The sequence below is a fragment of the Nymphalis io genome, chromosome 4, assembly GCF_905147045.1.
Source record: "Nymphalis io chromosome 4, ilAglIoxx1.1, whole genome shotgun sequence".
Taxonomy (NCBI): Eukaryota; Metazoa; Arthropoda; class Insecta; order Lepidoptera; family Nymphalidae; genus Nymphalis; species Nymphalis io.
In genome coordinates, this window is record NC_065891.1 from 8,433,647 (window position 1) to 8,451,630 (window position 17,984).

At 33.8% G+C, this 17,984-nt stretch overlaps 3 protein-coding genes across 3 annotated transcripts in view; 1 reads left to right on the forward strand and 2 right to left on the reverse strand.

Annotated features, from left to right (window-relative positions):
- LOC126768180 (uncharacterized) overlaps positions 1-17,984 on the reverse strand; it is a 276,661-nt gene that overhangs the window by 169,153 nt on the left and 89,524 nt on the right. The gene's annotated exons all lie outside the window — the stretch shown is intronic.
- LOC126768217 (uncharacterized) overlaps positions 1-17,984 on the forward strand; it is a 57,426-nt gene that overhangs the window by 27,366 nt on the left and 12,076 nt on the right. The gene's annotated exons all lie outside the window — the stretch shown is intronic.
- The window catches only part of LOC126768182 (serine/threonine-protein phosphatase rdgC), a 70,343-nt gene that overhangs the window by 26,152 nt on the left and 26,207 nt on the right, over positions 1-17,984 (reverse strand). The window contains exons 4-5 of the mRNA XM_050486133.1: positions 4,877-4,967; positions 1,252-1,397 (exon numbers count right to left, since the gene is read on the reverse strand). Coding sequence (XP_050342090.1) covers positions 1,252-1,397; positions 4,877-4,967 — 237 coding nt within the window. The remainder of the gene's footprint in view (positions 1-1,251; positions 1,398-4,876; positions 4,968-17,984) is intronic.

A 17,984-nucleotide genomic window follows, 5' to 3' on the forward strand; every position in this document is an offset into this window, starting at 1 on the left:
TAGTCCAGTGGGACAATTACAGGCTGTTTTTGAGGCTTTATTTTCTACTGTACTATTGCTATCTACAGTATATAGTACTGCTAATTATATAAGAATTCGAAAGTAAACGAAATCTTTATTATGACTGCGTGAATGAAACAGTAATCAGATGGTATTGGCACTGGCGTTTATAGTCCAATACGATACGAAAAGTTTATTTAGCACTGAATATCGGCTTACGAAAACATTCCCTTAACAAATTTATAAGTTGGTCAGTAACTAACCTTTCTTGACTTATATAAATATTACTCTAAGGTAAATAACCAGAATATTATATATACTATAATATTAGACAGATATTGATCATGTCATTTAATGATATAGGTACCGTACCGTAACAGCCTGTGAATGTCCCACTGCTGGGCTAAAGGCCTCCTCTCCTCTTTTTGAGGAGAAGGTTTGGAGCTTATTCCACCACGCTGCTCCAATGCGGGTTGGTGGAATACACATGTGGCAGAATTTCAGTGAAATTAGACACATGCAGGTTTCCTCACGATGTTTTCCTTCACCGTAAAGCACGAGATGAATTATAATCACAAATTAAGCACATGAAAATTCAGTGGTGCTTGCCCGGGTTTGAACCCACGATCATCGGTTAAGATTCACGCGTTCTTACCACTGGGCCATCTCGGCTTCAAATTTCAAATGATATAGGTAGGTAGTTGTTTTTAAACGAATGATTTAATAGCAATACTTTCCACCATTATGGGCCTTTGTTCACAAACTTTAAAAGCAAATTAAATACACAAACGTTATAAAGTTATAGGGAGCTAAATGGTTATGTGTCCGGATAATGATATCCCTGAGAAAGTTCCCATACAAAAACCTTAGAATGCGCTATCATATATACGACTCAATAGAGTCACGTTACAAAATATAATTGGCACAAAAATTAGGTAAAAGCATATACGGCTTTTAGCTTTATTTGGCAAATAGTCAGGTCACTGGTTGTATACATTATAAAAAAATCGGGACAATTTTAGACAATGAATATTTCGCATAACAATAGATATCCAGCTAGCAAAGCCGCTGTTTTAAACACAGCCCGTTCCGATTGCAATTCAACAAGGAAATGCTGCTAGCATACTCGCCAGCATTCCTCGCGATAACGATTTGTACAGTAGCTATTTTTAATTGCGGTTCGTATATACTTACTTAAGTCTTCAACGGAAATAATTCTTTTATAAATAAATACAAAAACAATCTACTTACTTTCTTCTTCCTAAATGCCTCAATCAGCAGGTCAATGTCTTTTCTCTGTAAAGGGAACTCCAGATCAGGACCTCGAGAGTGCTTAGGTGGAGCTGTCTCATCGACACCCCCCCCTTCGTCTGACTCCTCAGAGAAAACCTGCTCCACTAACAAAATAATATTCTTTAGTTAAAATACAAAAAGTAAATTATACTGTTGGCATTATTCAGAAGTATTCGGTAAATATGTAAAAAAATAAATAGATTATTAAAGTAACTTTATAACTATGAATATAAAGATCAAAATTTTTTTTAAATCTACATGGCTTATTACCCGTTTTATGTAAATTTGTATGAATACGAGTGTGAAAATAATTATTCGAAATTTTAATTTTTAATGCTTTCTTCAATGTAATAATGTAAAACAAAGACAAATATACAACTATTATAATTTTGTTACTAATCTTGAATATAAAATAATCTGTAAAATGTACAAAATGTAAACTTTTTTAAAATACACTCGCAATCCTAAGATTATATCAGAACAAAAACTTAACACAGAATAGCAAGAAATCTTGAAATTTTTCCCAAGAGCAATTACGTGGGTATTATACATTTACAATTTATTCTGTTATCGCAATACAAACAAACTTTTACTAAAGACCCATGATACTTTCTGTCTGTTTTTCTCTCAACACGCCCGCGCGGTTTTAATAAATTACAGAAAAGAAAATTGTATTTTTAGAATATATATATATATATATATATATATATATATATATATATATATATATATATATATATATATACCTATCCAGTTATAAGATAGTGCAAGATAGTATGCCCTATATAGAAACTACGTTTAAGATTTAGTTTTTTAGAAATAATATTTTACTCATATATAAAGAATTGAATCTTTTGTCTTTAATACGGTAGATGAGGAAATAGTTATATTAGTAATGTATTGAAAACAGATTTAACTGGTGTTTCATTAAAAAATAAAATGTTGTAGCGTTTTTACTCAGACAAGTTACGTATACCCTTTTTTTCCCGCAGTGGAAACCTTCAGAAAGGTACCCGGGTCCTATGGGGGTGGAATCGGGTTATGTGAGTGAATATCATAGATTATTCACTCGCAGACCCGATACGCCGAAGGAAAATAGAGTACAGATGGCGTCGCAACGCCAACTAACTACCTCCATGAAGAGAACCTCCGGGCAATGAAAAGGGGGAGTTCATTGCGTAAAGTATAGGGTCCCCCAGGTCGAGAAATATGTGAGCATAACTGGCACATCCAAACAAGTGTATTTAACATCGAAGGGTTCGACAAAAGAATAGCCACAGGTGGAGGCGCAGAAGAATGCGCAAGCGTATCCGCAACTTCGCCTAGTGTGGATCGCAGGAACCGTGGTAGTTTTTGTCGATAAGAGTCCGGCATAACCCTCCATGTATCATCCGATACAGAGGATGGAGGAGGAGGAGGAGCAGGAGGAGGACGGATCCTCTTTACATGAGGATTTCCCCAAGATAAAAAAGGCTATAGTGTGGTAAAATGAATTAGTTGTTTAGAGTCCCTTTCTTTTCTTTTCTAAAACATTATTTCAGACTGAAACATCTTTTATATCTCCAAATTTATTTTGTTAAATTAAAAATAAAGTTTTAAAAGCAATTTTTATATACGACATACTTTTACGATTACGATGTCATTTCTTTTGAAAGTGATGAATAGTATTGTGAGTACAAATAAATTGAGCTTATTTCGCTTTTTCAGTATTTTGAACAAATATTTATTTTATCCATTCTTTATTCCAAAAAGAAACAGTACAACATTTCATAAATAAAAACAAAATATTATAAATAATTGAATCAAAAAATAAAAAGAAACTAATTACAAATTTAAAAAAGCAATGTAGGGTGGTAAAATTAATAAAAAAAATTTACTTACACTTTAAAATTTGAAAGGAAGCAAAAGTGTATCATTAGGACTAATTTTTTAATTGTATATGTTACAGGAACGACTGAAAAATATTTTGAGCGTTAATTTAGCTATTGTGATTTATTAATGAAAACTATATAGTCGTGTAATCTTCCATTCAAAGTTTTGAGCGATACAGTTATTATCTGTCATGACCTACAAACTAAATTAACATTATTACCTAACATGTGAATGAGTTATAAAATAAATACAATGTATCTACATTTTATGTTCAATTCAGTCTATATTCAATTATATCATAATCTAAAACTGCTATGTCATTTCGGCTTATTATTTTAAGTGTGCTTAAGATCAACAAATCTACGAAAATGCGCAAATAGATTACCGATTGGCATTTAAACGAGTTAAAATAATCCTTTCCATTTTTCTAACTTCAATATAAAAACACCAACTCTTAATACGTTTTAATTATTTTTCGCTACATGAAGCTCAGACGTTAAGAATAATTTAATTATAAAATACAATAACAATGTTTATACAAATTGCAATTAATCCTTACTTTAATAAGGGAAATTGGCTGTCGCCTTAGAGAGAGGGGATTTGACAGTCGCTAAATAATAAAAATGAATAACGTAAATTTAATAATAACAATAAATTATAAAAATATCTGTAATTACCAATTATATTATTATAATTGCAATTCGTTTGTTTCATCGTTGACAAGACACTCAGACGAATCTGTATTTCTAGGTCAGGGACTATTTCAACGTGTTATTATATATAGGTGACGGCACCTATGAAAAAGTACCTTGAGCCGAGCTTTGAATAGTAAACAAACACAAAGAGGCCAAAATGTTAGTTTTAACAGACTTTTTATGACTTCGGCAAAAAAAATACTATAAAAAGATGGATTATTGTCTAGAAAAGGGGAAAAACAAAATGATTTCATATAAATAATTTATATCTTATACTAAATAATAAAATTGTTGACTAATATAAAAAGTATTTCCTGTATTTGCTTTCATTTATTCATTGTGTGTTTATTTATTCTCTATTTACGTATTAACTTGTAATCTAGTAATCCGATCGATTCATGCCTTTTCACGTCCCAATAGATCATTTATTCAATTTTAATTAATGAATTATTATTATAGTACACCTTTGAAATCCAAATATTATTCAAGTGCTTGTTCGAAGATAAAATCATTGATCCGGCAATGTCGGTGAAACTGTAATAGTTATAGCGAAACTTCGTACGGAAGATATGTAAATTTACAATATCTCCAAAATGTGTATGGTAATATTCATGATATATATAAGTATACATTACGAATATATATTACGGTGTATTATTTGTCATAATCAAAATAAATAATGCATAAATTTAAGCGCTATTTCTCATAAAATTCAGTCTTTATAATTTGTAATATTTTTTCTTATTTTTTTGTTTCTAGCAATAACCTGAATAAATATTTTCAATTGTTTTATATACATTAACTAAAAATGTTCATTGTTCATGTTACATTAACTCAATCGCCTACTCACTCAACAGGCATTAATAAAAAAAAATTACTTGCTTTTCTAGTATGCAAACAGGACCCAAGTTATCATCTCAGTCGGGATAAAAAATCCGTTACATTTTTTATATCTATAAAACTTAACTCGTTAAGGTGAAGGCGGGTAGCCAGAGTGACACATTTTAACTACTTACTGACAGACGCTGTCCTAGATGTTCTTTCAGAGGACGGCCTTCCACTCGTTTCCCTCATATGACTCAGCAGCGCATTAAAGAAGTTGTACAACTGAAAAATAACATTACTTTAGCGTGTGCTACTTTTCACAATTTCAAACTAGTTTAACTTGCTCACATTTACTTGGGTAAAGTTTAAGTCACATATATGTCGAAACTTTCCAATAGGGTTCATAAATACATTAAATTGAGCAATTTTATTACAATTGTATCAATGGGTTTAAATCTTATAAAAATATTTTATACGCCTTCGCAAATAAATAAACCACATGTACACGCTAATAGTATTAACCTGAAACTATATCGTAACACTCATCCTTATCCAGGATATGATTGGACTCAGGCGGGAGGTAACGCCACGAGTGTGGTGCGCCTACGGACACGGCATGCCACACTCTGATGGAGTGTGCCGCTTAGGGGCCTCAGCGCCTTTTCCTGGCGACCTTAATCGGCGGAGACCTTTCGCTGCCGAACGTGATAAATGCCATGCTTGGTAGCAAGAGGTGCTGGATGGAGATGGTCTGCGACATGACATTTTCGCAGAAGGATGCCGCGGAGCGGGAGCGTGAGGAGAGTGCCTCCGCTAACCCGCTTCGCCGAAGAAGACCGGGGAGAAGACGTCATCGCTATGAGCATCTTGTCCTCCCACCGTGAGTGTCGCCGAGGCTAGAGGGTCTCTTTACCCCGAGAACCCCCTAGGATTTGGAGGCCCGCAGAGGTGGGCCAACCATCAGGACGACTCGGTAGTATGTGCAAGCGATCCCGTGACGCTCCCCGACAAGACGGAGTGGGTACCGCTGGTTTTTTAGTAGGTATTCTGGTGCCTTCAGCGCCGGCGAGTCCCACATACCCCCCACCTCATGTGGGAGAAATACGTAAATGTGTTTTTCTAGCGAGAAAAATAAATGTACCATATATTCGTGACACACATAACGTTATCAGAAATCATCATAGGATTTTTTTTTTGTATTTAACTTAAAAACTGGCTAAGTTGAAATAAAGCAACATAATACACAAGTACCTTTCGACAAAATTTTAATGTTTTTTTTTTTTAACATTAATAAATAACCTAAAAAGAGCTTGAGCGATTGTTGCGTTTAAGTTTTTTATAGAACCCTATTATTTTTATGATCGTTATCACAGATATCACGATATGGTTACTTTGTCGTTTTTGAATAACGCCTAAAATATTTAAAAAATTTAAACTTCTGCAGTGTAGAAGTGTAGTATGAGTATCAGCCTGTATATGAACCACTGCTGGACTAATAGCTCCTCACTGTTTGAGGAGAAGGTTAGGATCTAAGTCTACGACGCTAGTCTAATGCGAATTCTTAGTCTTAAATAAAGTCGTGGCTCCCGAGGCGCTTGGTTCAAATAAAATGAGTATGAAGAACAATAAAACGTTATGTCAAGAATTTCTCAATACCAAGGCTCAATATGTAGACAATGCACGTCCTGCTTAGGAAAGCACTTAAAGCCATTAGACCTGCACATGAAGTATCTCTTTTATAATAGATTATATAACTTGGAGGTAGGGCATTGTGCAAATCTGTCTGGCCAGGACACCCACTCATCACATTTTCTACTGTCAACAACAATACTCAGTATTGTTATGTTCTAATTTGAAGGGTGAGTAAACCAGCGTAACTACGAGCATATGATGTGATGGTTAATATTTCTTACGGTACTAATATCTATGGGCGGCGCTAGCCACTTACCATTAGGCCCCCCATTTGCCAGTCTGCCTACCTATCTTAATAAAAAAATAAGCCTTAGCGTCATTAGTCAAACTTGTCACACATAAACGTCGAAGTTTTACTACCGACGTTCCCATATAAATTTCATTTCAAAATCACAACTTACTCACAAGTAAAACTATATATCAGCCGTGAAAAGTATTTTTAACGTGTGTTTAAACGCTTGCATGGTCAGTATACCTTTAAACTATGTTTGTAGCGTCGATCAATAAACGTCTGCTTTTACTTGTTAAGTTAATTTATTTGAAATAAAAATAATTAGTTCAACTTTTAAAATAATTTTTTTCTTTAATCTTATTAAGAATCATTGAATAGTTTAATTTAAATTATTTTTAAATTAAAAATAAATGTATAACAATATTTTGCTTTTGTATGTACATTTGCATATTTAATTATATGTATGTGTATTTATCTGCGTTGGAGTATAATACTGGATCAATGACAACTGACCTTACGGTTAAAAATTTCTTTAAAGAAAAACTTAATATTTTCGTCCTTAATCGAGGAACCTGGGGACCATAAATCATTCCAACATAAGCTACATCATATAGAGGCAGTAACAAGTAAATATATACAAATGTAAAAGCACCGGACATTATCGGAACCAGTGCCCATTATTGAAGAAAACCACTAATAAATGCGTTTTTAACGTTGTTTTTATAAACGGCAAGCTTAACAAGACGGAATGGTACGTCGACAGTGGCGCGAGTGTGCATATGACATTGGATAAAAAACATGAACCTATCGACGTGTTTACCAGAAATCGTTGTGGCTAACGAATCAAAAATGTCAGTTGATTGTTATGGAGATGTGGACATTATTTCAAATTTACAATGTCATATAACAGTGAAAAATGTACTATGCGTGCCTGGTTTGACAACTAACCTATTGTCAGTTAGCGAGCTTATCAGGAATGGTAACAATGTTGTATTTAAAGAAAAGCATTGTTATATTTATGACAGAAGTAATGCTTTAGTTGCAATAGCTGATTTAACTGATGGTGTTTATAAACTAAGGTTGCAGACACCGAATATTACATTGGCAGCTCCTGCAGTTACTGGACAATTATGGCACAGAAGGCTAGCTCACATCAACAGTCAAGACATGAACAAAATGAAGAATGGCGTAGTAGATGGCCTTTCATATGATGGTTCATTTGATATAACAAAAGCAGAATGTATGACGTGTTGTGAAGGAAAACAAATGAGATTACCATTCTCTCATGTTGGTGAAAGAAGTACAGAGACTTGTCATCGAATACACAGTGATTTGTGTGGATCGATATTTCATGCTTTTTATAGACGATTATAGCAGGATGACTTTCATTTATTTTCTTAAACAAAAAAATGAAGCTGTAAGTAAATTTAAAGAATTTAAATTTATGATTGAAAACCAACAAGGAAAGAAAATAAAGATTTTTCACACCGATAATGGACTTGAATTCTGCAATAAAGAATTTCAAAATTATTTAAAACAGTTTGGTATTATTCACCAGAAAACCAATAGTTATGCACCTGAGCAAAATGGTATCTGCGAAAGGGCTAATCGCACAGTGGTTGAAAAGGGCAAATGTCTATTGTACGATGCAAAGTTGGGCAAGAGATTTTGGGCGGAGGCCGCCGCAACAGCTGTTTATTTAAAAAACAAGTCGATTGTGTCAGGAGTACCGAAGACGCCTTATGAAATGTGGTATGGGTCAAAACCCAACCTAAGTCACATCAGATTATTTGGAAGCAAGGTGATAGTACATATCCCAAAAGAAAAACGACTCAAGTGGGATAAGAAGGCCACAAAGCATATCTCAGTTGGATATGGAGAGGATGTAAAAGGTTATTATAGGTTGTATAATCCTACCAAAAATGCCATAATCACCAGCGGGGATATCATTGTGATGGAAGGTGAGACAGGTGCAATTGCACCCAGTGAAGAGGCTATATACCAGATGACGAGACAGCACAGTATAGAGTAGAAACAGCAGAGGTCAGCGTGGAGAAGAAGAGTAGCATTTCAGTGGGGGCATCCTATGTTCCAGAAGTAGAGAATCAAACTGATAGCTCTTCAAACTCTTCAGTATACACTGACGGTGAAGATGAATACTCTTCAAGTGGGATGCAGGTGCAGGAGGTCCAAACATCAGTTCCAAACCTTATGAAAAACCACAGCGGCAAAAAAAACAGCCCAATCGGTATGGCTTTAATAACTTGTGTGTATCCAGCACTGTTCCGGCAACAGAGGAAATCTCAATCACGGAGGCTCTAGAGGGGTCTGAGAAGGAGCAATGGAGGCGTGCCATGCCTGACGAGTTGCAGTCATTTGAGGAAAATGTAGCATGGGAGCTTATCGAAAACCCTGGTAATGTGTCTATAGTGAAGTGTCGTTGGGTATTTGTGAAAAAGTTTGATGTGGACAATAATGTGCGGTACCGGGCTAGGTTTGTGGTCAAGGGCTTTACGCAAAAGCCAGGTGTAGATTATACTTAAACTTTTGCTCCTGTATTTCGTCATTCCTCTTTGAGATTATTATTTGCTCTTAGCGTTAGAATGGGAATGAGTATAACACATTTAGATGTAACTACTGCTTTCCTAAATGGTGTATTAAAAGAAAAAATATACATGTCAATACCTGAAGGTTTTGCAAACAAAAGTGGGGGAAATGTGGTAAGGTTAAAAAGGGCTATTTATGGACTTAAGCAATCATCTCTAGCATGGTATGAGAGGGTAAAAGATTGTCTTTGTAAATTAGGTTTCAACAACAGCCAGTATGAACCATGTTTGTATGCAAAAACTAAAGATAATTTAATAAACTAAAGTTAAAATAATCATTGGGTTGTATGTAGATGACTTCTTAATTTTTTCAAACAACAACAAAGAAACTGAAAAATTGAAAAATGCATTAGCTTCAGAGTTTAAATTAAAAGATTTGGGTCCTGTTGTTGAGTATCTAGGAATGAGAATAAATGTAAACAAAGATTTTATTACTATTGATCAAACACAGTATATTGAACAATTAGTTGAAAAATTTCAGATGTCTGATTGTAAGCCTCAGAGTACTCCTATTGAACCTAAATTGAATATCGAAAAATCTACAGAATGTTTGCCAAATGTTCCTTATCAAAAACTCATTGGCAGTTTAATTTATCTGGCAGTATTAACAAGACCAGATATTGCTTATGCTGTAAGCTATCTCAGCCAATTTAATACTTGTTATAATGTCAGTTGCTACAATTATGCAAAACGAATATTGAGATGCTTGCAATGTACTAAAAAATATTGTTTAAAGTATACCAGTAGGGACATAAATTTGCAAGGTTTTGTAGATAGTGATTGGGCATCCGATGCCTTAGACAGGAAGTCCTACACTAGATTCTGTTTTATAATGTCCGGGTCAGCAATTTCATGGCAAAGCCGTAAACAGAAAACAATTAGTCTATCTAGTACTGAATCTGAGTATACAGCTATGTCTGAAGCTTCTAGAGAGGCTGTTTATTTAAAAATTTAATTCATGAGATTACTGGAAATTCATATGTAATTATTTTGCATTGTGATAATCAAAGCGCCATAAAACTAGCCTGTAGTCAACAGTGTCATAACCGGTCAAAGTACATAGATGTGCGCTATCATTTTATAAGAAATGTTATTAATGATAAGATAATTAAAATCAAATATGTTCCCACTGAAGAAATGCCTGCTGACATTTTGACTAAGGGTTTGTGTCATTTAAAGCATTATAAGTGTATGAATGGTTGGTTTATTTTGATAAGTGGGGGTGTTAGTATGTAAAATGTATCAAAATATCTGTGGTTTGAACTACTACTAACGCCACCTAGTGTATAAAGTTTACATCACCAATCCCACGTGTTTTAATAAATATCTAACAAAGAGTACGAAGCATCAAAACTTTGTTCATGCTTCTGAACCACATTCTTAATAGTACCACCCGAAGCTTTTCAATATTAATCTTAAGTTTATCCAATCAATAAAAATCAATATAATATCTATCCTTTACTCTCACAATTCGATATGACGCCAGATGATTGTAAGAGATAAGAAGTTTCACTTCAAGATATTGTATATGCTAGTCCATGTACTGTACTGTATAATTATATATTCTTCATTTACAACATAAATTCTTCATAACATTACATTAGGATGTATATCCATCCATCTTTAAACAAAACAAATAAAACAAATAAGGCTTTATTAGAGTTCCATAAAATAAAATAAAAATACGAAAAGTATTTACGAGTCAGCTGCTCATACAAACCGGAGTCTGGACGAAACAATAAAACATTGCGATCTCATTTACCTCATTTATTTCAGTGGTGATTCTTGGAAGATTCAAGAATATAAGTGATGATATTCTTAATCTATATTTAAGAAAATATTACCAATAATATAATATGGAATGATATTCCTTATTACATTATTGGTAATATTTTCTTTCAATTTGTAAACGTGGCAAGAATAGGTAGGTAACACCCACTCATCAGTTGTTCTACCGCAAAACAGCAGAATTTAATATTGTTATTTTCTGGTTTGAAGAGTGGGTGTAATTACAGGCATATGGGTTATAACATCTTAGTTCCCGAGGTTGGTCACGCATTGGCGATGCAAGCTATGGTTAATATTTCTTACAATGCCAATGTCTATGGCCATCGGAGACCACTTACCATCAGGTGGCCCAAATGCTCGTCCGCCTACTTATTCTATAAAAAATAAAAAAATAAAGTAAGTAACAGCTTGTAAATATCCAACTGTTGTGGACTAAGGTCTCCTCTGATTAAGCTGGGTAGTCGCTCGCGAGCCGTAGCTGTAACCATGAGCGGAGCAGTTCATAATGAGCCAACGACTTTCGGATTTAGCCATAAATAAAGGGCGTTCGCAATAACCTCGTTGAAAACTTAGATACAAATATTCTTGGTCATTAATCATTACTTATAGGACAGAACACAAAGGTGTTCTGCTGCGTTAAAGAATATAAAATACTATAAAAATAATAAAAGGCAAATTGATGAACCCAGGCGGGTTAGAATTAGAGATACTTTTAACGAAATTAAAGAAACATAGAAAATAAGCAAACAAAAAATCATATTTTTTCAAAAAAAAGTACTATATCGGCTCGTTATGGTCGCACTGATGTGGACATAGCATACACACAAGAACTTCGTTATTGTGTCTAGTCGGTTACGGTTACAGTTCGCTAGTGAGTACCTGGGTCAAAGGGCGTTCAATAGGACTAGGCGTCGGCTAGTGAGTGAATCTTTGGAGCTTTTTTCACTACGCTGCTTATGATCCGACACATGTAGAGCATGACCTAATTTAAGCACATGAAAAATTAGTGGTGCTTGCACGAATTTGAACTCACAATATTCGCTTAAGATCACGTGTAACTACTGAATCATCTTGGCTTTAAATAATTTATAAGTTTTTATATATTATAATTCGTTTAGAACATATTTCATGTGCAGCCGCTTGACTGCACAATGATCATATTGCGACCACCGACTGACCCACTCATGCGTGAAGGGAGTGACTCAATGTGTCCTATTCCACGATAATACAACAATTGGCACCATGTCTACATTATTATAGTCAGTTGGCTTTATATTGAATAACTCATTAACAGAACAATAATGCAAGGAAATATATCAGTGATGATAATCATTATACGCCTACCTTTACTGAAAAATAAAAACTTAGTCTACTATATTTACATTATTACATGAAGCCAGAGTTAATACGCGTGACATCTTTATGAATTACGAAATCGCACCCTAAATATTGCTGCTTATCTTTAGGAAGTTCAAAGACATTATATAACTTCATAATAAGTTTCAAAAGTTTTAACTCGGTCTATATATTTTTCTTATCAACAAATGTTAATGTAAATAACGTAAAGAGACTTAACCACGGCTTATATAATATTATATTGTTTAATAAAATTTATATAACAAAAATATATTAACAATTTTATTAATAACTTATGATTTCGCTTGCGCCAAATATAATTAATATTGGTATTGATAAAATACTCGAGTGGTATATTTTATATAAAAGAAATCAAAATCTAACAATATATCTATATGTTGTGTTGCCTTATAATATTTATATACCCACTTCAATTAATATATTAAATATTAAGAACATCTGTGAATATATTGTGATTAAGATCAAACATAGCTTTCCGGCACTTTTTTTAACAACGAACTGAACGACTATAATCGCATTAATGATATCCGATATTTTGTTTTAATTATATTTATAAAGATCTCAGAAGTTTAAAAATATTAAAATTAACAAATAATAAAATACATTTTAAAATTTTTATTATTTTAAATTATCGTTAGACGATAGTGTAAACAAACATTATTTATCTAAACATTATTTAACTTAACGTATTTATAAATAATCATAAAGAATCATAATAGGTTGTATAAAATTATCCGTTATTGAGTAAAATTAATCACAGATTTTTATTGATGTTCTTGGTTTAAGTCTTAATGAATAAATTAAAAATATATATATATTATAATTTTAACATTTTCAGTAATAAAAAGGGGTTGTTTGTTGGTAAGGCATACGGACATATAGTAATTGCTGTTTTATAAAAAAGGAGAAATTGTATCCTGAAAACTGGAACTTATTGAAAATTATTATTTTTTTTTTTATAGAATAGGAAGGCGGACGAGCATATGGGCCACCTGATGGTAAGTGGTCACCAAACGCTCTTAGACATTGGCATTGTAAGTAATGTCAACCATCGCTTATATAGCCAATGCGCCACCAACCTTGGGAACTAAGATTTTATGTCCCTTGTGCCTGTAATTACACTGGCTCACTCACCCTTCAAACCGGAACACAACAATAACAAGTACTGCTGTTTTGCGGTAGAATATCTGATGAGTGGGTGGTACCTACCCAGACGATTTTGCACAAAGCTCTACCACCAGTTTAAAAGTATTTAAAGTTCCCGTTAATCTGTGGCTACAATAGGTAATATTTATAAAACTACAATGTCGAAAATGGACTAAAATTATTTTCTTATATTATATTAAACGGTTCTCTTTTCAGTTCTCATGTTTAGTAGAAATAATCTTTATCTCTACTGCTTAATGTTACAAATTAACTCAACTTATAAGAATTGAGAAAGTGGGTTCCTTTGTTAATTTGTTCTTCACGATCCTCGTAAATTCATGCATACAAATAGCGAAGACCGACCGACACGCCATTTCAACTTAACAAATAATTAATTCCGCGTGGAAAGCTACATCGAAGCTTATTTAAACTTATTTTTTTATTTAACAGTATTTAAAAACAATACAATTTATTTTATTTCTTTTCTCTTGTTTTAACTTTGTTGATTTATAAACAATGTTGATATTTATCATAACATTTTATTGTATTTTTTTTTATTTTAGTTATAAAACTAAAATTAACTTTTATTCGATTTTACGTAGTGTTTGGGCAGCCTTGAGTAGGAAAATGACAAGTTTATTGTCATATAAGTTCGAAGTAAATATATAGGTGATTTTATAAAGGATATAAGAATAAACAGACAGACACGCAAGTATTCCAATAAGAATATCTTTTTATTGGACAACTTTTATTAATGGTTAATACTTGAAAAACAACAAAAATTGTATTAATGGTTAATACTTGAACTAATCATTATTATAGATTTCACATACATTATAAATTTCACTCGCTTAAAGTTTTATGTCTTTAATTAACTACATAAAATGTCACTGAACTAATAATCTTTTATAAAGTAGGTTATCACGATATCACAAAAACTTTGTTACTAAACAACAACAATAGTGCCTGATGCTAACGTAACATGAAATTGCGTGCAATATTTTAGATATTACAAAAAATAATTGTCATACCGACAATTATTTTCATTTCATTATTTGAGTAAAATAAACTTCGACACCGTTTTGACAATTGCTGTAGCAGTTGCCATTTATAAGTATTTTCTCACGGAGAAGGTTTTTTACACTATCCACTCAATTGTAATTCGCTGTTGACGGCATATTAACTCCTATACCATGCAACCGATGGACCGCTATAATAATTGATATATGCTTTTTATATATTTGCCGGGAAAGCAAATGACTATTCCATCTGATGGTAAGTGATAGTATGTCAGGTAGAATGTTCTGCACTAGCCGCCCCGCCTTGCCGACCCGCAAAATGCATCTTCACGCCTCGTTTGAAGGAACCCGGTTTGTAAGAGGACGGGAACACGAGATCTGGTAAAGAATTCCATTTTTTGGAAGGGTAAGAAAGGAGTTGCAAAATTTCTTTGTACGCGATAGAATTGATGTCACAGTTGGGCGGTGACATCGAGAGCCAACACCCGTAGACTTATGAAGGAAGGGCGAAACAGGAATTAAAGAGAATAATTCCTCAGAGCACTCTCCGTGATACAGTCGATAGAAAGCGCTTAGCGCTGCTATCTCTCGACGTAATTGTAAAGGCTCGAGGGGGTTTGTGACCTTTACGTTGCCAATAATGCGAACCGCACGTCGCTGCAACCGATCCAAGGCCTCCAGTAGGTAGTTAGCGGACCCATCCCAAAGGTGTAAGCAATATTCAACGCAAGACTGTACCTGTGTTTACAACAATATAACAAATCAGCAGGCACAGTTGTTGTGGCGTGAAAAAACGACGCACCTTGTTCAGAACTCCGAGTTTCCGTGAAGCTGTTTTTATAACAGCCATGTAATCCCTTGCACCGAATGTCAATCCCCAGCATGGTGATTTTGATCTGTATCTTCAACGTACTACCACAGAGGGTGGGAAGAGGGGAAAATTGTGACTTTTTTACTGTAATGGAATTGTGAAGCGTAACCATCAACTAAGACACGGAGGCTACGCTTATGCAGGAAGCTGGCTATCCAGCTGCAGAGCTGAAAAGGCAGACCGTAGGCCGGCAGCTTGAAGAGAATACTTCCGTGCTGGAGACCCTGAGGCCTGGAGTCGGAAGCCTTGGAGATATCGAGGCTGACAGACAACGATTCCCCATGATTGTCAATAGCTTCACCCCAGAGGTGTGTTACGTACGCTAGAAGATCACCTGTGAACCGTTTTGGTGGAAACCCGTACTGACGATCATTAATTAGACAATGATCTTCTAGGTAATGGATCAGTTGGTTGTTTAGTATCCGTTCTATTACCTTATAAGCACTGAAGTGGTAGCTATATGCCGATAATTGTCTGGATCAGACCGACCCCTTTTTTTGGGATACATGCATAGTCAGTACAACGTCTGCCGTATTTTGCTAGTAACCTATAACATAATATAGTTTCCATCAAATATTCATGACGTAAATAAGATTCTGTTTAGTTTGCATAAAACATATATATAATAAAGTGAAACTTGTCATTTTGATTTTTATTTTATTCCAAAAGGTTTACCTCAGTACCTTAGGGGGGAGGAGCTGGTGCTAGGTATATAAAGTCTGTCCTTCCTTGGGGCTCATGTTTGCTTCATATCAAAGATTATCAAAATCGGCTTAGATGTATTTTTAAACAAAGAGTTGTATTTTACAAAGCCAGTATGCCATAAATATATAAATGAATATATATTATTAACTTTATCAAATATTATACATGTAAAGAATATAATAATGTATCTTGAACAATTAACTTTGATAAAAAGAGTTACGGAACCGGAGATTCCCATTTTGAGCAAGGTTTGGCTATTAACATGCTAAAAATATAAACAGTATTTTTCAGTAACTAAATTATGTTCCTATTTATGTGTAACAAATTCCACTAGCATTTGTGCTACCATTTCACGCGGTCCCGATTTGTACAGTAACTATTTTAATTTGTATGTATTTAAAGTTTAAGTTTAAAATTATTATAACATATTATATACTGTATTAATTTTTTACTATATGTATAGTCTACATATAATAAACTAGTCTTGTCCACAATAGTTTGCCTTATCGGGTATTATTTTTTAAATGTGCTTTATTAAATGTTGCTAAATATATTCCTTGGTAAATACTCGTAATATATAAGCCGAGATGGCCTAGTGGTTAGAACGCGTGAATCTTAACCGACGATCGTGGGTTCAAACCCGGGCAAGAACCACTGAATTTTCATATGCTTAATTTGTGTTTATAATTTATCTCGTGCTTGACGGTGAAGGAAAACATCATGAAGAAACCTGCATGTGTCTAATTTCATTGAAATTCTGCCACATGTGTATTCTACCAACCCGCATTGGAGCAGCGTGGTGGATTAAGCTCCAAACCTTCTCCTCAAAAGGGAGAGGAGGCCTTAGCCCAGCAGTGGGACATTAACAGGTTGTAACTGTACTGTAAAATACTCGTAGTGATTTAATAGGCACTAATTACAAATAAATAAATTGAAATAATGATTGTACTAACTAGCTGTGCGGTTTCAGCCGCGTATAACTTAAATAAATTACTAAGAGCAGACTTATAATATTTCAGTATATACAACATTTTTAGTTTTATCTTCGTGAGATATTAGTATTTGTTTTCGCCGCAACCGGATCTAGATAGGGCAACAAACCATTGGTCATGAGAAAAACAGCATTCTCTTAAATCTTTTCCAATATGCTTAAATGTACTTTCCCTGTGCTTTATTTATTGTGACTGCAAGCGATACTTTCATAGGAAATTGTGTCCTTTTAACACTGAAAGGTGTATTTGAAAAAAAGTACTTATTATCAACCACTCGACTGTGTATCAATTTAACAAAACAATGAGAAAAAATATATGCCACGGCGGAACGAAATACCTATCTAACCTATAAAGTTCAACTTACAAAGTTATTTACAAACCGAAAACAAATACTTAAGTATGAGTATTTTCAAACAACCTTTTTTAACTACGTGTTGAAATATGTCAAAAATATAAAAAGTACTGTAAAAGTACCAACTATAAAAAATTACATACTTATAAAAACGTAACTACGGCATTATTTTCATTTTTGTAAGTTCACTGATCAAAAAAACGCCGTAACATACTTTTATCTAACCAGAATGACATTTCATGCTTCTTACTCTAAAATCACAGACTTCTATACAACCATTTATCCTTTACCTATACCTAGAGCGATGCCGCGGGCAACAGCTAGTTAAATATATAGTACCGAAAAACAAAAGAAATGTGTATTACTTATATTGTTATATTTTTTCCATAATATGTACAGCTTTGTTTAATAAGCTGCTACCCTAACCTAACAAAATATATTACAAACGAATACAGACAGGTTTACCAGGTCCCTATTACGTATACCAGCATAAGCTGAACCGTTATGATTGATCATATT